Below are 21612 nucleotides of genomic sequence, written 5' to 3'. Positions count from 1 at the left end.
TTTGAATGCTGAATTTCTTTTTTATCTGAAGCATTAGAAGCTATTTTTGAATTCCTTCTAGGTTTTGTTTTTCACCATAGCCTTCACCACACTCCTAGTTGCCATAGCTGACTTCAGTTATTGCTGGTTCATGTAAGATGTATTGCCATCAGTGCACTAGCGTGGGAATGTCACCTCAGAAAGTATATTTAAAAGTCAGATGAGAGATTAGCCTGGCACTGACACTGGCTTTATCAGCATTGTATAAACGCGTTTTGCAAGGACTTGATTGGGCATTTATATAAAGCTCCAGCTTTAAAAAAGGAACACATTGTGACCTCATTGGACCCCAAGTTTAGGTGGTTTTTCCTCCTGAAAAGTCCTTCAAATGTGTCTTCACTTGGGGCTGCAGGTTGTGTGTGAAATACGCTGCAGAAAACCTCGTTCATTAGCATGAGCCGCCGCCTCCATTGAACAGACATAAAAATGACTGGTATCCTCACAGGAATTCAAACTTCCAAGGAACTCGACATCAGAGTGCTGTCACACTGACTGATCACTGAGAAGTGCAGCGAGAATGAGCGCCAACTGAGCACAAAGTGGAAACTGTGGCTAGTTAGGGTGTTATTTGGATACATAACTATCATCACAGATGTTCAACGATAGTTGTTCCATATTTCCATCTCACTGTTAGCTCTTCACCTTCATTTGGCAAGAAGGAAAGGCTGCTGTTACACCAATCAGCCATTGGACGAGTGGCTTTGGAGATTGGCTTCCAGACAATGACCAGTAAATCCTATTAACCGTCCTGTTACCAGTTAAAGTCTCCTTCCCACGCCCTTCACCCCCGCACCACAGCCACCTTGAAATAAATCCTGCAGACAGTCCAAAAGTTATCATCTTTATCACCGAGAGCTAAGATTTGAGTGATCTGGACGGACGGGAGAGCTGAAGGTGAGTGCAGGGATTCCTCAGTGATTTCATCCACCTTTTAAATCCACTCTGTCATGACAGAGAGATGAGGGTGAGAACAGGTGACGTAGGCCAGAGAGGCCGCTAAGCCTCCAGAAAGTCCACAATGTGTGATCTGGTTTTCAACACATGCTGCTGATATTTTACACATTTCACACCGTAAAATCTCAGACTTTTTGCCAGTTCAATACACACACACACACACACACACACACACACACACACACATGCATTTCTTTGTATTTCTGCTGCTGTGTGTATTTGTAAGAAACAAAGGGACTTATATAACTTCGACATTGTGTTGAGTCTCTGAATCAGACGCCTTTGTGTGTCTTCAGGGAGCGAGGAACATTATTCACTGAGAATTTAGCTGGAGGGAAGCTGCCTCTGCATGCTCACAGAAAGACGTGTGTCCCATTTCTTAAATACTGCAGAGCAATCATATATGTTTTCTGTATTTCTGCAGTTATGTCATCCACTCCTATTGTTTGTGTTCAACAGATGGTGGTGTCATGGCTTCTTAATGCAGCTTTGAAGGCATTTGTGAGGGAAGGAAAAGCCTTCTGAGGGTAAAATGCAGTTTGCCAAGGGATGAATAATTGATGCCGTAGCCCTTTTTCTGCTTGTTTGTTTTGTTTTTGCAGTTGATTGCCAGTCGGTTAGCTTGACCCTGCTACGTCAGGAAGTTACAGCAGGATGGTGCTCACATGCTCCGTGTTTACAAGAAAACAGCTTACAGTGCAGAGCGGTGTGTGATTGGCCTATCTTTCAGGAGAAAAGAGGATTAGAGGGGGCTGCTTATGGCTGTGCACGAGCGTCTTTGTCTGTGCGTTTGAATGTGTGTGTGTGTGTGTGTGTGTTGGCAGCAGGTGCGTTCGAGCACGCCTACCCGTGCACCCGCCTCAGTGCAGGTAGATGGCAACACAGAGCAAGAAAGCAAAGGGAGCCTCTGTGACTTTAAACATATTTTTAGTCTGCTGTGTCTCAGTGGTCGGGAGAATTTGTCGCTGAGGGCGGAATTTGACGTGTGCCAGGACGCTAATAGGGATGAGGGAGGATCAGTCCCAATATACCAGAAATTAAACGTCACTTGCAAGTACAGCGTCACCTGGGAGCCGCCTCACCTCATCATACGCCAACTCTGAGGACACAAGCAGACACACACTCCTGCACATTAGCACAGGTATGTAACTTTTATTTGCTCTTCGGAGGGGATTATGGAGTTAGAGCTCCACAAGGAAGGTTCGGGTAATTTATTTAGTAATTTCAGCAGAATTTAGATAGTATGCTTTATATGTCTTACAGAGACAACCTGTTGTTGTGCTTTGAAAGCTCCTTTTAGTACATTAAACTTGAGTTTTGCAGCGAAACGTATCTCTAAAGCAAACAACATTGCTTTTGTTAGCTTCTTTGCCTCATACCAACTGAGTATTCAAATTTAATGAACACAGCGCAGTGTGTGTTATCTTGTTACCAGACTCAAGTTACACTGGCGAAGCTACACAACACAAACACACATATCGATGCACTTCCAGTCTGAATGTGCTGGAGGGGAGTTGACAGAGTTCATCAAGAGTATAAATTCAGTGGTGGAAAAGTGCCTCAGTACAAATTCAGTATAGTTTTAGGGTGTTTATTCCCATTTTATGCTTCAGAAGGAAATGTGATACATTTTAATCCACAACAGCTGTAGTTAAATTTACATTAATTTTTTTTTAAAAGTCTTGTTAAATATTAAATCAGTGGTTTGTCCTTTACTCAAAAGCATTGTCTAGTTGGAGCCTCTTACCACATTAAAAAAAAAGTTATTTCTACTCTAAACTTCTCAGATGTCTCATTTAAATAACAGTTCAGCCCATAGAGTGCTGGACTTTAACTTCAAATGCAGTATTTCAAAAGTTTTTATTGACAGACGTATGCCTGAAGGGCCCTGATAGCACTACACTAATGAGTGTACTCTGTGTACACTGTATGCAGGTGTGTGTGTGTCTGAATAAATTGTTGGGTTTGCACGTCTCACAGAATGCTTGTCCTCAGGCCTGTGTTTGATGTTGTGCCTTTACACCTGTGTGTGTGTGTGTTTGTTTGTGCGACTGTCTGTCCGTCCGTCTGTGTTTCTGGGTGACTGTGTTTGCTTTGCATGACTGGATCCTTCAGTCAGTGTGTGTATGTGAATATGAGGGTGAGATATGCAGGGAGAGAGAGGGAGAGAGGGAGGGGGAGAGTGAACATGCATGTATGGGCTGCTTCCGCCTCACAGCGTAGAGACGATCAGGCCATGCTTCAGCAGTCAGTGGGAAGAAGGGGAGGAACGTAGCAATCGCTACGCTACCATCGTTTACACCGTAACTCACCTCGGCCCACACATACGCTGAGGTGAGGAGGAGGGAGACAAATATATATCCATAAAAAATGAGACACATCTATGCATAGCAAGAAGATGAGGTAGAAAATATGATTCCAAAGTGCAGCAAGAATGACTGAAGGCCAGCAAAACAAAGCAAAGCCTGAAAGGAAATCGTGTGAATCTAGAATTTTAGCCCTGTCTGTAACATGGTCAACAGCAAATTCACATAAGACCACTTACCAACTTGCAGCCCTATATTAAAAACAATAGTGTGACATTTGAGACATGTTTAATATTTTGCTGAGATATAAATGACAAGATTGATGGCAATTTGAAGTGACAGCCAGTACAGTGTTAGCTGAGCATAAAGACTGTAAACTAGAAAAAGAGCTCACTGAGATGTGGCAAGGTAATAAAATTCCCCTCTTCCTTAAGGCTTACTGGGTAACATATATTTTAGTTTTTTAATCTGAACAAAATGACTTATTATGACTATAATTCACTACACTGTTTCTTTCTTTGTGCTAAGCTAATTGTAACTAGATAGCCTAACAGCTGTACGAGCCAGTAAATATTTGTTTCAGTTTACAGTTGGAAACTGAGTAACTAAAAGCCATCCTGCTAAAAAAAAAAAAAAGTAGAATCCTTTTCCCCTCACTGCCTGCTGATTCCAGATGAACCATTCAGAAAGAGCATCTGTCTCAGTCCACCAGGTTTACTTTGTAGAGCTGCTTCTGTTGACTCTAAAATGTCTCGGCCACTAGCAAACCTCACCAAATGTTCTGCAAGAGTGAACACAATTGTCTTCATGGAATCCCAGCACCTGTGGAACTGAAGACCAAGTGGACTACTAAAACTTTTGATGGCAGTATCACCAAAACAACAGGAAAGCGCTTAGCTTTAGCATGGTGTGTCGCTAATGTGGCTAGATCGTTTCATATTACCTTTGATCGTATATCCCACAGGTCAGTGGAAATTGTAAAGGTGAGGGACATTCAGAGATGGTAGAGACTTTAAGACCAATAAACAAGAACTGGATTTTAATGTGGCATGTTCTGCTGCAGTACAACCTAAACTCTTGTTTGCTTCTCTCCTGCTCTCTGTGCTCTTATATGTTGCATTTTTAAGCAGCAGAATTCCAAGTTAAGCTGTTCGTATTTATACCTTTCTTTCTGTTGTCAGACATCTGAGCAAGTATGGAATAGTGACTGAAACACAGCCCATTAAGGCTGCATGTTAACCAGCAGTCACTTCAGAACCATTTCCAAGCTGCTGCTAAATGGCGGATTTTATTATCACAGCATCGTCTGACAAACTCACCATACACAAGTTAAAAACAACTTTGTGGCTTAAGCGATATTTCCATTTTGGTGATTGCTCAGAAGGATAGTTGGGATTGTTGACTGCTGTGCAGTCGACTTTTTTTCTCTGTGCCATCAATCTCCGATGCAGAGAGAGTCTTCTTCCTGAAGGGGTTGTGGACAGTGGCTCAGCTGTATTTAAAGCTACAGATACTGAAACAGTATTTTGAGCTGAAAATTTGCGTAAAATGTGGGAACAATATGGGACCTTAAAAGCTCAATGGTTAGCGCGTAGAGTGATTTCCTTGAGTCCTTGAAGTCCAGCATGTAACCCCTATTAAACCCACAGCTAACCCTTTAACATTACGATGATATTAATTAGTGAGCTTTAGAGGTGGATCTTGTTACTTTTGGCAGAGCCAGACTAGCTGTTTCTAGTCTTTATGCTACGCTAAGCATCATCTGGCTTCAGGCAGACGTGAGAGTGATACTGACCGTCTGGAAAGGAAAACAAATCAGCCGATTTTGTGAAATGTCAAAATATCCCTTCAGACAAACACACAAACCTTTACTTTTTGTGAGTCACCCTGGTGATTTGGGGATTTTTATCATAGTTGAACCAAATTCGAAAGAATATACTTTTCTGTTTGGGCTTACAACTGACAACACATCAAAACAAAGATATACAGACTGAACACCCCATGTACAGAAGCTGTCATCACATCTAAGACCTGGTTTAAATGAGGATCTGTAGTGTTACTCAGAAGCAAACACAGAAGCACTGGTCTCTGGCTTTATTCCCCTTGATACTGTCGCCCAGTCTTCCCCTCCACCCCTGTGCAGGTACTAAGGGCTCTGAGTCGGGTGCATCGAGGACACATCTGCCCCACAGCTGCACACACAACAGAGCAAATGAGCATTTGCTGTCATCTCACAGCACATCTCCTTGACGCACAGCAGAGCCGACGTATTTTAATATGCTACTTGCTGGATCTGGTGACTGCTTGCGCATATTCACCGGAAAGTGGAGCTAAATAGGTTTGATTTGAAGTCATTTGTGGGCCGAAGTAATGCAATTTTGTGTTGCGGTGTTGCCTTGTTTAAAAGATGTTGCAGCATCTGTGTTGTCTTTTCATTACGCTGCTTTTATATTACACTCATTTGATCCCATGCTGTGTTCTCTGTGATAACAGCAGCAATCAAATCTTCACAAGAGGAGAGGAGATAAAGAATTCATTGCGACTTATCTGGCAGCCGTCAGTGAAACCTGATTTTCCCGCATGCTTCCCCCAGCCTTCAGCTGCACATTAACATATCTGAGAATATAAAGGGTTTAGATACGAAACGAGGCATCCCACAAGAAAACAAAGCATAAGAGGCATTATCCGTCCTATTAGTTGTGTGTAAACCTGTACAGATGTATGTTTTTGAATATTTTATGATGGCAGATTCCACTAAAATTAGGTAAATTTTTGGATTCACACCCCTCTGATGTTTTTGTGGCTCAGTGACCTGAATGTCTGCTGCTGGATGGGTACAGACACATTACTTATTTAGCATAAAGCTTGAAAAGTGTTTTTTTTTTTTTCTTATCCAGAGACTTTGTATGTGGATCATACAGTATACATGAAGCAGCCCCAGATACTTGACCCACAAACATTATTTACATCTGTCTCCCCTGGTTTAACCTACTTATCTACCAGAAATATAATAATAAAGTAGAGGATCAGTGACCCCTCCATGTTACTACGCAGCCTGGACTGTTTGGGCATCAAACCAGACACATTCAGCTGAGTTGGTCCCCTTTAAAAACATATTTTCCTCTGCTGATGTCTTCGGATCACCTGTCAGAGGCGGAACATGCGCGGTGAGCAGCAGAGAGCAGAGAGGCTGCTGGAGGATCTGCGTCAAGATGAACACAGTTACACAGAACAAGAGAGGAAGGAATGGATTCTTCTCTTCAGTGCAAAAGCAGGGAAAAAGAAATAAGTCACTGGAAATTACAATTGAGGTTCTGGTGTGTCCATTTCCAAAACCAATTTCATATATACACAAGCAAAGAAAAAAGAACATCAAGGTTTTAAACTGTAGTTGAGCTGAACTGTTTTTCATTCTCTTGGTCTTGTCCTCGTATGAATAATGCATGTTGGGATTTTTAAGGTTTCTAATGTTGAATGGAAGTTCCTCATAAAGCGGCTGATGTTGGATTGAAGTAAAGTAAATGTCCCCTATGTTATTATAATAATAATAATAATAGTACACATGTTGTTGGGTTGTAACTTTTAGTACTAAATTATTCAGGTTAATCCCCATAATTAATACCACTGTAGGGTTTTAGCCTCACTATTTACTGTTGTCAGCTAAAGTTGTGTTTTATGCCATTAAAACCAGGTTTTATGCATTCATGCTAGAATTAAGCATATTTGCAGTGTTTTGAGCTGAAAATTCTGGGAACATGTGAGACTTTAAATAAGTTATTTAAAAAGGGACACAATTTGGGATCTTTGAAACTCATTAGCATGTAAAAATCCAGCATGTAACCCTTCATAAACCTAAAGTTAACATTTTAACATTTTTTTCATTTATGTTTTATATTTAAGCATAAATATTCCTGATAGTCGGGTAAAGTCGTCTTTTATGCCATCTTCTGTAGAGTTTTATGCCTTTTTTTCTTAAATGACTCCCTTAAAAATTGAAAAGATAAAATAAGAGGAGATAAGCCTTTATTCTTCCCAAAGTGGGTGAATCTGCGAAGCTACAGCATCAAAGGGAACAGAGCAAACAAGGAATGTGGTACAAAGATACAAAACAAACCAAAAATATATGTAAGTGTTAGTTGCAGAAATAACAGTACTGGACATATTGGTGGTGGTGCAAGGATTCTTTCATGAACAGAAATACTGAGAGAAGTAGTAATAGTGCACAGATTATTATCCGTACTACACAGATTTGTTCATTAATAGAAAAATAACAATATGGCCCACATTCTGTAGAAAAATAAACATTGCACAGGGTTTTGTTTTTAAATAGTATAACATTGTAGGGTCTTAACCTCCCTCATATTTTTCTATTTGAAAGCAATTTTGGGCAGTGGGTTTTGTTTTAAATATATAGGTGACAGTGACTTGGTTACTAAGTGCCACTTAATTGGGATTTTATTTTGCAAAATCGTAAAGGAAGCTGTTTTTGCGTCTGTGCGCGGTAGTAAAAACGGAGACCCCCTTCCACGTAAAACTGTGGTAACTGTGGCGTTCGGCTGCAGAGATGCGAGACACAGAAAAACAACGAGAAACGCGGGCAAGGGAAAGACGAGGAGACACGGAGGAGGAAGGAAACCAGTGATAAATACAGACAAAAAAAAAAAAAAACAAAACACCTGAGATGTTTCCACGCGCCGAGGAGCACCGTCTGCGCTGCGCTCTTTGGAGATAAAAACGCGCAGAAGGAGCTCGGATCGATCCGAATTCGAGGAGGTGGTGGTTGTGGGGGGGTGGTGTGAGGAGGAAGGAGGACGGGAGGGGTCGATCATGGGGAACGAAGCGAGCCTGGAAGGAGGCGAAGGGCCGCCGTCTGGGCTACCGGAGGGGCTGGCACCTGACGGGAAGGGCGGCTTCGTCCGGGTCTCCGACGGGACTCCGGTCAACCTGAGCGAGGAGCAGCGGAGGCAGCTCGCCGCGGCGATGTCAAGGGCGCAAAGCAGGCAGCCCGGAGGCGCAGCAGCTGCACGAAGGCAGGGCTTTTACACTGAAAATCTACCATGCACTTACACTAAAACAGGCAAATTATACACGGGAATGAGCCCTGAGTGGTTGTTTTACATGCAGCAGCCAGATCACACCCATTTTTTTCCTTGTAAATCCTGCCACCAAGAAAATGATCTAATTCTCAGAGCTGACTGTATTAATGGATAATCAGCGACATCTGATGATCTGCATGAGCGATCGCTGCCTTTCTCCACCGCAGCTGCACCTCTGAACATTCTGTATCTTCCATTAGCCTCATTTGAACTCGATTAATTGTGTGTTTGACGCTCAAAGAACGGGTCGCTCAGCTGTTTGTGTTCCAGTGTGAGATCAGTGAGTAAAAAGGGGAGACACACCTCCAGTATTTGTGCGAAATTTTCGAAATGCCTGCTGGGTAAGAGAATCTGTCGTGCCCAGTGTTTTTTTTTTTTTTTTCTCCTCCATTATTTGAACGACGCCTTATAACACCTCAGCTAAAGGAATCAGCTGCTGGGATATCACTAAGTTCATCTCTTTTCTGCTAAATTTCTCCAAATTGGATTTTAATGGTGGCTTCTGCTGTAAGATATAGAGAGAAAGCTGCCAGTGAAAACAACACACCGCCTGTTTCTGCCTTTTTATGCTTCAGATTGCCAATCCTGTTCATGTATTTATACATGTAAGGGTGAACTAATCCTCCAGAGGTGTCAGATAAAGTGTCATAATGTGCGTTTGCTGCTAATTGGCTCCAACTGGGAGGGAGAATTGTTATTTATATCTGAGCCAGAGATGGGGGGGAGGGGTGCATCAATATTAATATGACTATAAATAGAATCTCAAGCGTTAATGTCATCTCTCATAGACTTTCCCTCCTGCAGGATTCAGTGTTTTCCTTTTATTTTGTTCTCTGTTATCTGGATGCTCGCTGTCCGTGGTGCTGAAACACTCTGCAGTGCACCGACTGAGGCATTGCAACACCACTACTTGTGTTTTCCTCCTGCCCTGTGCAGTCAATCACTGTAAAAAAAAAAATTTAAATGTATTCATTACAGCAGCATTAAACTTTATTGCCGCAGAATGTAATTGAATCATGCCAGAAGCATCAGGGAGCCTTAAGACTGCAGCCTATGAAGCCAATACGTCCACATGTTGTCATCACAAACAACATCCATTAGTGTGTTTTCCTTCCAAAGATCACGTCGAGTTTGGTGCTTTGTGTAGTATGTTGCCTCTCAGCCTGAGCTAACAAAGATGTCTCAGCTTACCCCCCCCCCCTCCTCAACCCCAATGGAGCCCAGCGTTTCTCTCTATCTCAACAATCTACACTCGGTGTCATTCAGTGGTATTCACTTTTCTGTCAGCTTTACCCCTGGGCTGCTAACTACACATTCTGTGCTCACTGATGTGTTGAATAGGCCTAAGAGCTACTGCTATGGACTTAGCATTTATTATTAGTGCAGCGATGCTACGTTTGAGGCAGTGGAGTTAGTAGGTATTGGCGCCAGTGAGGATTTAAAGCAGGCAAACAGTTCAAATATAAAACAAAGTGATGATAGTTTTCCGTATATGCAGCAGTTCAGAATGTCGCACCATACTGGATTTTGGAAAAGAGAGACAGTTTGTTTCTATTAGTGTGCAGCCAATATGGAATTTTGTGCAGTGTTTTTAATTGCTAAACAGTGTAGATGCTAAGCAGTGAAGATACTAATACTTTTTTGTTTTTAAGTTTTATTTCAGAAGATTTTCCTGAATAATTCAGCTCAAACAGCATAAACTAATTATTTCTTTTTAAGGATAATGCACATTCACCAGGATCACTATAATCTGTGGCCAAAAGTTAATTTTCAGCTCCTCCAAATGTTAAATTGTCCACTGAAATTACAGTGATTAACAGAAAAGATAGGTGGAGATGGAGCAGACTTTAGAACTTTCCGGATATTAAAGTCTTGCTCACTGTTGGTTTGTTATTTTTATCTTGGACCTGCTTCAGCTGAGAGTTGCTGTGGGCTCGGCTAATAAGATTTTCTCACACTGCCAATTTAAGCAAACAATACTAATAACTGATAATAAAAACTGTCTCTGTGTCCCTTTTTGTTGTTTCCAGAATTTCAGAGTCTGATGCCCAGCAGCGTTCCCAGCAGGTAGGGGCCTCCAGGGGCCCGACAGGTCTCAGTAAAAGCCGAACTGTTGACGCTTTCAACCAGGGTCCACCTGGGAAGCCCACGCCGGGCCGCAGCCCCTCATCTCTCAGCCTTTTTGAATCCAGATTCCGGCAGGAGCCTAAAGACCCTGAGGCCAAGTCATCCGGCATGTTTGGCTCCAGCTTCCTCAGCGGGGCCAACCCGCTCAGCGCCGTGTCGTCTATGACCTCCTCGGTCTCGTCCTCCATCACCTCCATGGGAGATTCTGTCAACATCCCCAAGTTTGGACTGTTTGGGGACGAGGAGGAGGAAGATGCATCTGCAGCACCTGAGGCCAAGCAGGGAGGGAAACCACCAGGGAAGGGCCCCCAGCAAGGGCCGGGGCCAAAGGGACCACAACAGGGAGGGCCCCAGAGACAGGGCCAGGGTCCTCCTGGACAGGGGCCAAAGCCCGGGCAAGGACCCCCCGGTCAGGGGCCGAGGCAAGGTCAGGGTCAACCAGGTCAGGGACCACCAGGTCAGGGGCCCAGGCCAGGCCAAGGACCACCAGGTCAGGGACCACCAGGCCAAGGCCCTCCAGGTCAGCAAGGACCCAGGCCAGGCCAAGGTCCTCCTGGTCAAGGACCTCCTGGGCAGGCCCCCAGGCAAGGTCAGGGACCACCAGGCCAAGGCCCTCCAGGCCAACAAGGACCCAGGCCAGGTCAAGGGCCACCAGGGCAAGGTCCTCCAGGCCAACAAGGACCCAGACCGGGTCAAGGGCCACCAGGTCCAGGAGCCAAGCAGGCTGGCCCTCCCCAGCAAAAAGGAGGCCCACCACAACAAGGACCTGGGAAGCCTGGGCCCACACAACAGGGACCACAAGGCCCTGGGGCTCGTCCTGGGGAGCCAGCAAAGAGTGGTGGGCCTCCTGCTCAGCAGGGAGCTGGAAAGCCTGCAGGTGGACTCTGTCCACTGTGCAAAACCACTCAGCTGAATACTGGATCTAAGGAACCGCCAAACTACAATAACTGCACAGAGTGTAAGAACCAGGTGTGCAGCCTCTGTGGCTTCAGCCCCCCAGACTCAGAGGTAAGACTGTGGTCACTTTCTGGTTGCTGTTGTTGCTCTGTTTTGCTTGTTTTCCTTACATTTTTAGAATTTTAGAAAGGTTAATGATGACTTAACCGATAATTTAATTCATGTCAGCATCTTTTGTATAAAGCTGTGAGCCTTCCAAATATCTAATTGTCAAACAAGACTCCAGTCCACAGGCAGCAGACTGGCATTTATCTGATAATACACCAGACAGTCCGTGTTATTGATGGCAGAGGGTGGAAAAGGTCACACATTATTGTATTTTCTATGTAAAATAACACATTTTCATTGGGCTCAGCATTACACTGCAAAAATGGGATCCTAAAATGCATTCACTCTTATTGTTCATAATTAAAATGATGTTTTAATATTCTGCCAGCAGGAAGACTGATGAGTCAAGATTTCTATTGTCCAGATTTAAATCAACATCACAAAATGGATTGTGAACCTGTTTGGAAACAGTGGAAATGAGCTTGGCATGATTCAAATATTAGATAAAACAATGTGCAAAAAAAATACCACAAAATAATGAATTAAGATGCACATTTTCCAGTATATCTGAATCCAGCACTAGTCTGTTAGCAGCATATTGCTCTTCTGTGAGCCTGGCAGAGGGAGTGCATCTCATAAGAGTGGCACATGATTTGAGAAACAGAGGGACCATATGGATGCAGGGAATGTTGATCAAGGTGACTCATGTCATGGCCACAGGAAGATACTGTGCCAGCCAGCGAGGACACTCAGATGCACATGGGCTATAAACGCTGGTGGGCCGTGACTGTAGCACAACAAAACACTGCTTTTGTCTGCAAAAAAAACAATATATTGGCTGATTGAAGTGTTTACATTTATGCAATAAGCACCATTATACACAAAAAATACACACATTGAATTGTTCTAGATAGCGATCAAACTGTCAACACTGGACCTTTTACACATTGTACTTTGCACACAGTGGAAACCGAGGCAACATCCAAACACTGAACATAGAGCTCTGTGGTATAGCCAGGCTCTTGATAGATTCCGTATAGTCAGAGAAAATACAATAAAATAAACACCTATTGTAAAGGGAAAATAAACTTGGCATTGATACGTGAATACTGTTTGCTTTTCTGACAGATTAGTAATAATGTAGGTGTTGCTATATTTGAATTCTCTTCATGTTAGTAACAGTTCGGCTGGGGAAAACAGGATTCAGCATCATTTGACACACTAATTACTGGACCTGTCTTTGGAATTGTCTTTATTTTACATGAAACAAAAGGAAAATGGTTATTTTTGAGGTTTTAACTGGCTATGCTTGCTGGTGTGTATACTGTAATTACACATGCCATTGATGTTTGTGCTCACAACAGTGTGGAAATGTGATCTAACCTATCTTTTGTTTCACGTACAGGGTAAAGAGTGGTTGTGTCTGAACTGTCAGATGCAGCGAGCGATGGGAGGAATGGATCCTCCTGGTATGACCAAACCCAAGCAGGGCTCTGCTCCTCCCTCGCCGCAGAGACAGGCATCTGGCAAACCTGGCAAGCTGCTCATAAAGCAGCAGAGCACCAGCGACCAGGGGTTAACGCCACCGACCACACCGAGGCAGAAATCTCCAGGTCCTACGTCTCCAGGACCGCTCTCTCCGGGTTCCTCAATGGGAGGATCCCCCAAAATCGACCCCAAGACAGGTCGCCCCATCCAGCAGAAGTCCAGCCCCCAGCAGTCTCCAGCTAAACCCAAACAGGAGTCCAGCTTCTTCGGAGGGTTAGGGGGCATCAGTTTAGGAGGCCTCACAGATGCAGCTAAGCCTCCTGCAGCTGCTTCACAAGCTGCCGAGTCCGTCACAGGGAAGCTGTTTGGCGGCTTCGGTGGCTTGATGGATTCGTCGAAACCTCCAGCGCAGGCTGCTCCAAAGCAGGAGGAGTCGGTGACTGGGAAGTTGTTCGGAGGTTTTGGAGGGTTGACAGAGTCGGCTAAACCTCCCGCTGCTGCTTCTCAAATGTTTAGCTTCGGATCGTCCCTCTTGAACTCGGCCACCAATCTGGTCACTGGGGAGGACGAGAAAGCGGCTCCTGCCGGGTCACCGCCAGAATCTCCAGTTGATTCAGGACCAGGTTCTCCTCCGGATTCCGGCCCCGGCTCACCACCCGACTCCCCCTTCTCTGCTCCCGGTTCGCCGCCTGATTCAGACTCTGCTCCTGACTCTCCACCTGCTAAGTCTAAGAAACCCCCCAGAACCATTTCTGTGGAGAAGGAAGAGAAGATCCAAGCAAAGGAGCCGGTTCCAGCAGCCGCCAAGGCTAACTGTCCTCTCTGTAACGTGGAGCTGAACATGGGATCAAAAGATGCACCAAACTACACCAACTGCACCGAGTGCAAGAAGGCAGTGTGCAATCTGTGTGGATTCAATCCCACTCCTCACTTAGGAGAGGTAAGAAACCCTTTTATTGTTGCAGTTCTCTTAAGCCCCACTGCACCAACCAGTAATTTATGCATTCTGTTGTATATAAATAGAATGCAAACATCCTCTAGACGTTTCATTGAAATAGGTCACTGTAGAGATATAATCAGGAGTTTTCAGCTGTGCGATTTTCCCACTAGCAACCAGCAAAGCGCTCTGAGAGGACGATACCATGTTGTTAGTTGTACTCAGGACAGCAGTTTATCTCACCGTGTAATGACATCTGCACACGTTTGACCACTGAATGAATAGATGTGGTCAGTTATGCTGTATTTCAAAAATCAGCCTCATTACAATGATGCTTCCTTTAGCTGAGAAGGCGGCCAGAAATGTGAAGATAAATTATCTGGTTTAAATGGAAGGTCTTGTCATTGTAGAGCACTTCAAACAATTGACACTAAATACCGTGTGTGTACACTATCTGTGAGTGTGCCGTGTGGTCGTTTGTGTAGAAAGCACAGTTTTTCTCCTGTTGGAAGTGTCATTTTATTGTGAAATTTGGCCGCATGCTTGTATGAAAATATGCAAGTAACCGTGCAAATGTTTGCTCGTTTGTGTGTGTGAGAGCGTGGAAACCAAACACTTTTGGCCGGCTTATCCCCTGAGGTGTGGGTGCTGGTTTGCTGGTGTTCTCACAGTGTGTCGTCTCATGTGGAAGCACCATCACAAGACTGTGTGTTGAGCTCCACAGAGCAGATGGTGCTCTACGGTGTAGGATCAGTCTATTATGGGAACAGAGGCCAAAAAGTGTTTGCGGTTGAGCAGATTCTCAGGATGCAGGACTACATTTATTATTCCATGTGAAGCATCGTTATTTCCGATATGCTGCGTGACCTATAATTGACGGTTACATTACACATTGTTAAGTTGAGTAACTAAAGCCGCTGGTGACTTTCGATGTTCGATTTTACCCTCTTGACATGGTCATGCGATTCAGGGCACGTCACGTGTTTGTCAACTCGAAGCTCTATCCTCGCTTCACGTGTTAACTACTTTATTTAGCCGCTGGTTTAGGCGTGTCTTTAGTAATCTGCTGTGTATTTCTGGATCTCTGAAGAAGCCTTTTGAGGCAGCGAGTGGAACTTAGCTGGGAACCACCTCTGAACTCCACCATATCCGTGTCCAAGAAGTGCTATGCTTTCAAAGAAATTTAATTTTAGAAGAATACTGATTTCTAAAAAAAGTCCTGCTTTACTTTACTTTCCATGAATATTTTTCAGATAAGGAAGGGGCACCGACAAAATGTGATGATGTACACACTTTTCATAGGTCAGTCGAGTCTGCTCTGACATTTTGGGAAATGTCCTCGGTTGCCCTTCTTCTGGAGAGTTAGATGAGAAGATTAGTACTACTCACATATCTGTCTGTTAAAGCTGGATTAGGCAGTATTTTTCATCCATCACTAGGTAAAAATCCAGACTAACCTTTCAGCATGTTCTAATTCCACTGGTATAAGAGGACACTTCTGCATCTCCTCTACACTTATAATAATTAAGCTGAATTTAATCATTTATTTTACAATTGAAAATATTGAAATCAACATGTTCAACATTTACCAAATGCCCACAGCTGTTCCTAATACTTGAGAAAAAAAGTCAGTTTCCAGCTATAAACAGCCTGCAGTTCAGTCCAGTTCAGTCAAAACGTCACAGAATTTTTGTCATGTGGCCATTGGTCTGAGCTGAGCCAGTCATGGCTTTCTGATTTCACCAAAAAAGTGCAGAAATTTAGATTTATAGCAAAATCTGGATTGAGGAAGTGATTTAATTTTGGCAAAATTTTAAATGAGACATGTAGAATAAAATGATGTTGATGAATTATCATGATTTCTATCTTTGATTTTGTTGAGGTTCCTGAACCAATGGCACGTCACAGATGAGTAGTTCAAAGACTGTCAGAAATTTCAAAATCTAACAGTTTACAGTTTCTGGCTTTGATAAATGATTTTGGGTTCAGAATCTGCAGAACCATACTGGACGTTGATGTGGTGATTAAAAGGGTTAAACAGAGGGGTTCAAACTCTGTGAAGGCACAACTTTACATATGACTACTGTTGCGTGTTTAAAGTGTGTGTATGTATCTGTAGTTGTTTGGCCTTAGGACAGAGAGAGGAGAGATGCAGGAGGATGGCTGTGTTTTAAAATTCATTTTTTTTTATTATGTTGTGTATTCATTTGCCTTCTCCTAACTTCTGCCCACTGCAGCTTTAAACTAAATTCTACAGGTAATAGCTGAGATCATCTATGTTTTGGGGATTTTTTCATTATTTCTTGAGCCTTTACCCTATTGGAAAGTGAAGACAGACAGCAGAGTGGGAGAAAGAGTTGGGAATTAGAGTAGTAACCTCCTGGGGACCAGTCCTGGACCAGCCTTAAAGCAGGGAACTGTTGGTTTTACTTTAAAGTTTCTCCACAGATTAAATAAATGAGATGTAGCAAGTTATTTGGTGAGTTTCAGTAGGTCCTGGTAGACTTGTTTTGTTACCTCTTGGCAGCATCAGACTTCTTTTTGTCCTAAGCTATTGAGCTGCTCTCTGTAGCTTCATATATGTGAACATTTATCAGTCTTCTTAACTGGACTTAAAAAAACTTCGAACAACCATTTTAGAATTAATGTTTTGGTCTTGTTTCATATAGTTTGGTGTAGCTGCACAAAAAATATGAAACTTACAGTGATGTGACACTTTAGATTGAAGAGTATTTACTTGTCTTACAGTATAGAGTGATGAATGTCTGACACGTTCTAATGAATCTGTCCTCTACCACGCTGCTAGTATTCCAAGACTAGATGATCCCTAGTAGTTCAGAGCAGTGACAGTGCGATTAAAGTTTTGTCCACTTCTGAAGCTCTGCCTTCTAAATGCACATGCTTGCTGGGATAACGAAGAGCCGAATCACTTAATTGAGGCCAAGCACGAGGGAAAATGTAATTATGAAGGAGAGATGGGCACACAGGCCACTGATGCTCTAATTGGATATAGATTAGTCCTTTCAATACCCTCTTGTCTTGAGGCCAGAATCACCAACTCAGTTTTGTTTTTTAAGTGTTGTAGCTTGAAATTAGTACAAGAACGATAAATCACTTTTTTTTTCTGTCTTGCAGGACTAAATAAGATCAATAATTCAGTAAAAAATAATGGGATTGGATGTAACTAGATCTTGAAACAGCAGTCCGGTGTGGAATATTTTGTAAAAGACACACACAACACCTTGGTTGAGTCATCGACCCCCTGCGTCGTGTGCCTCGCTTCTGTGTCATTCGCTGTCATAATGTCGGCTGTCAGCAAGGGTGCTTCTGCTGACGCATGTGAGTGGGTCACAGTGTGTGAGTGTGTGTGTTTCATTTGTAAGACTGTACAGTTACTGAGCGTGACATTAGACAGGGCAGATTGGTGTGAGCTTCAGTTTGTAGGTGTGTATCTTGTTTGAACGACTGCAAGAATTTAGGCTTTTTCTGGTCCATTTAGGTGAAGTTCTATGTGTCATTTAATTGGAAGAGTGAAGGCCGAGCGTGCATGTGCAGGGTTATGTGTCAACACGTGTGTGTGTGCTTCATAATCTCTGCTACCTAAAGGGATTTAAAGGCCAGCAGGAAGCTTGTCATTTCTACTGGGGCTTGATCCTAAACTCAGGTGTTTCTGCTTAATCCCCATCAATATGAGTTGTGAAAATAGGCACCCTAGAAGGAAAAGCACTCACCTTAATGTGTTTTCTCTTTTTTCTCTCCCCATCTCAAGCCTCCATCTTTGTTTCCCTGTCACCTTTTCTCAGAATCCTTTTATCCTTTCCTGCCACTTCATGTCTTCTTTCTTAGTGTCTGTCAATCTGTTTGTGTCTCTGTAAGACTTCATAAAGTCCTGTGCTTTTTTGGTGCTACATCCTCCCTTTAAACACAGTATTTTCTGGGTGTCAGACTCTCCCTTAGCGGTGCTATCCCTCTGCTTCTCTTACCGTCGCTGCCTTTGATGTGGGGAAAGCCTGTGTGTCGACTGCTGCCGAGCGATGTTACTGTAGCTCAGGCTCCATGTCATGTTGCCCTTATCGGTAATGAGTGTGCTCGTTGGAGAAGTCTTACGTAAAATGGGAGAGGCACCACTTTGCTAACAAGCACAAATCAAAGAATCTGAGCTAGGAGAGGAGCTGTGAGTTACATCCTGTATCACCTACACCAAGAAAGAGCATCTCTGATTGACACCATGTTTGCCACAAAACCATCACCATAACCTGATAATTCGGACATGAACACCAGGGTGCTGAGCTAATAACCTAAAGCACAGTGCTTGTATGGACTAGTTTTATATAAAACTGATTTTAGAAGCTTGGACTGCAACAGCGATGTGTTCACCTACTGTTGTACCTGCTAAAATGCATTTGAGTGATGAAGTATGGGATGAAAGCTCAATGAACAACATAGTCAAGTAGGGATGTGGGGCAATCAAGGCCTTTTATGACTCATCTGTAGCAACTTAAGTGCAATCCTTTGTTTACATCTGCTGTCATAAGGTGTTGCAGTGGAAGAGCACAGTTTGTGGCAAGACCTTAACAATGCAGATTTTATTTAAAAGTTGACATTAACAAATAATAATAAATTCAGAACCAGTTATATGTACCTCCAAGATACATAGATGCTATCCAAGTTAATCCCAATTTGTCTTAAACACATCAGCTCTTGCCAGAGTTCTTTTAGTTTCACCGGAGTCTTTGTCATGGTGGCCTGTTACTAACTGCACCCCCACAATGCCCTCTGCTTGCCCAGGTTAACTGCCTGTAGTTCAAGTGTGAACCTATTCAAGTCACTACGTTAAGAACACAAATTACGAGTCGTTTTCTTGTTAAATAGTAGACATAATAAATCCGTTATATACACCTCAGAGATACATGTTTGCCATCTGAGTTAATCCCAGTTTGTCTTAAACACATCAGCTCTGGCCAGTGGTTGTTAAGCATCACAGAAGTCTTTGTCATGGTGGCCGTTGCTAGCTAAACCCCCACAATGCTCTCTGCCTGCCAAGATGAACTGCCCATTGTCGAGTGACTGCCTCCTCGGGTTGTTACACTATTAAACTGTAAGAGCCTTCAGCTGTTGGTGAAACCAGTAACTACAGCAAGTCTGCATGACATTTTCTGTCATTCGTGGAGAGAACATGGGTTTTTGCATCTTTTGGACCTTGTGTAGTTATACATATTTTACCTCTGACACTACATTTCTGACAGTACCCCACTGGAGCTTTATTACATAGTTCATGATCACGTATACAACATGAGGAAACAGGTTAAATGCAGTAAAGTATAAAATGACTGTGTCGGATTGGATGTGGCGCAAAAAACTCAAGTGATCTGAATAAATCATTGGCATGAGCAAAGTGATTTATGATTTCCACAGCGGATATCCAGCTTGTAACATTCAACAACTAGAATATTATTATGCTTTGCTATAATTGATCAAATGGTGTCCCTGCTTTTAGTCCTGCTTAGTGAGACCACTCTGTAAGACATAATGTTCTGGCTGCACCACAATATCATTTTTCTGTAGGGGAATGAAGATGATGTGGCTTTTTTGCATTTCTTTAACTAATCACAGTTGAACTAAGATGCAACTTGGGTGTTTCCTCAAAATAGTAACGGGTGGAATAGTTTTGATAGAACATTTGGATTCAGGGAGGCAACTGTGATTAAAATGAATAATACACAGGAAAAAATAGATCAAATCCTGCAAACTTGAAATTTTCAGTGTGGTAGGTTGCTAGTCTGGAGGTTGTTGTTACCTATAGTGAAGTGCATTTTGAAAACTGTAACAATCAGGTAGTGGAAGGAGAGGAGAAAGCAATCTGACCTGAGTGGCCAGTGGCAGGCTTATACCCACATCAGGCATCCTACTTCGGCGACATAAATTTAGAAGTAATTTGCATGAAAATGACCCATTCTTGCTTGAAAATGGCTTGTATGTTAGATCACCCCTACCTGCTCACTGCAGCTACGCACATCAGCTCATATTTGATACTGCTCAAACACTGTAAAATGAGTCTACACGTCATTATACGAAAATCACAAATTAATTCTGAAGAAGGATAGAACTATGGAAATTTTGACCCTGCAAGTAGATGGGATTGGATCCTTAGATTTGTTGCGTATTAAACCCCAGAAGTCCGAATCCATGTTTTTGAGACTGCCATCAGTACACAGCATCTCCACAATATGTCTTCCTGCATATAAAACAAAACACAATATGCACCAACCACCAGAGGGATTCATAGAATAGACAGGAGTGTTTCAGATAGAGGGGGAGGAAAAGCCTTGCAGCAATATCAATATGAGGAAGCAGAATGTGTTTTTGAACATAATACAAGTGAACTTATTCTAATAGATCCCTAACCTGTAAATGTGCATAATACAGTATTGGCTTTTTAACAAATCCTGAAAAAGAAAACAAAGTTTAGAAAATGGCCCTAAGTTTTGGGAAGTAGGTCGTTCCCATCTGCTGTCAAACTGACATTCAGGTTAAACTGTATCACTTTCATCTGCTGAATTTGTTTAGCCTCCAAGACTTGAAACAGAGGAATAAAGTGAGCATTAAGCTAGCAGTTTCTTCTTTGCCTACTGCATCTGAATGCACTAATGTGTTATTTGTTCTCCATCTTGTCGTCAGGCTCCGGGTCAGACAGGGAACAAGAGTACTTTTCATTAAATTTTCATTTGTGCGTCTGCGTGTGTTAATGTGCAAATGAAATTCTAGAGATGACATTTATTCATGTCTTGTGGAGGCTTGCAGATCTCCAAAAAGTTGTGTTTTGGGTTAATTTAGTGTCTGAAGTGACAAACAGATGTGCACATGCAAACGTGTGTTTGCATGTGCACATCTTTGTTTGCACATGCGTGTTTTTCTCGGCCTTTCTTGTTTTTCACGTCTCTGAGGCGAACACTCAGTCACTGCGTGGTGTTTCCTGTGTCCTCCTTCCTCGTTGTTATTCTGTGGTCGTGCCCACACCTCCTCCCACAGTCTGAACCCTCCTGAGTCTGCACTGGCAGATAAAGCCTCGCTCCATGGTCATACAGACACTCATGGACATGCAGAATACACTCTGGCACAGCCTTTGGTATCATCCAACTGTCATACAGGGAAGGCCTCCTCCAAACCCCAGCCTGGGATGTCTGGTCCTTCTTTTTTACATCACATCTTGCACCCGCCTATTAGATGAATCTGTTGTTCACTGCACTTTGATTCCTGTTTGTGTGCAACTCCGACTAGTCTATATCTGCTCCAGTTGCCTCACAGCTCTCCCGTCACTTGGCCAGGAGGCTGAAGTGTACAAAAATAGTCAAGGCCACAAAAGCGAGCCACAAAGGGGAGAGAGGGGAGAACACAAGCGACTGCAGGGCGGCTCTTTTGTGTTCCCTCTTTCATATTTCCTCCTTTAACAGGGTCTTTCTGCTGCACCAGGCAACCCACAGAGTCCCCCTCATGGCCATATTGGAAAGCATGAAACGGATGGTATTTTTAGACATTAAGGTGATGCTGTGAGTTTGTCGGTTGGAGAGGTGTTTTTGCTAATGTGCCAGTGTGAATGCTGGCATTTGAATGGGAATATGCTGCAAATATTACATTCACTCTTTGCTTGGGTGATAAATCT

At 43.1% G+C, this 21612-nt stretch overlaps 1 protein-coding gene across 10 annotated transcripts in view; it reads left to right on the top strand.

Annotated features, from left to right (window-relative positions):
* The first annotated feature begins 1926 nt into the window (after positions 1-1926).
* The window catches only part of pcloa (piccolo presynaptic cytomatrix protein a), a 77762-nt gene continuing 58076 nt past the window's right edge, over positions 1927-21612 (top strand). For 7 of the 10 annotated variants that reach the window (XM_055006706.1, XM_055006705.1, XM_055006703.1 and 4 more), the window contains exons 1-3: positions 7827-8329; positions 10426-11530; positions 12933-13955. In XM_055006706.1, coding sequence (XP_054862681.1) covers positions 8127-8329; positions 10426-11530; positions 12933-13955 — 2331 coding nt within the window. In that variant the 5' untranslated portion in view covers positions 7827-8126. Of the gene's footprint in view, positions 2135-7826; positions 8330-10425; positions 11531-12932; positions 13956-21612 lie in introns of those variants that run through there. The other 3 variants (XM_055006711.1, XM_055006704.1, XM_035944951.2) reach the window with 3 other exon arrangements.

This window comes from Amphiprion ocellaris, chromosome 21, assembly GCF_022539595.1.
Source record: "Amphiprion ocellaris isolate individual 3 ecotype Okinawa chromosome 21, ASM2253959v1, whole genome shotgun sequence".
NCBI classification, from domain to species: Eukaryota; Metazoa; Chordata; class Actinopteri; family Pomacentridae; genus Amphiprion; species Amphiprion ocellaris.
Note: the sequence above shows the minus strand (reverse complement) of the source record. Positions and strands in the feature narration are given on the sequence as shown.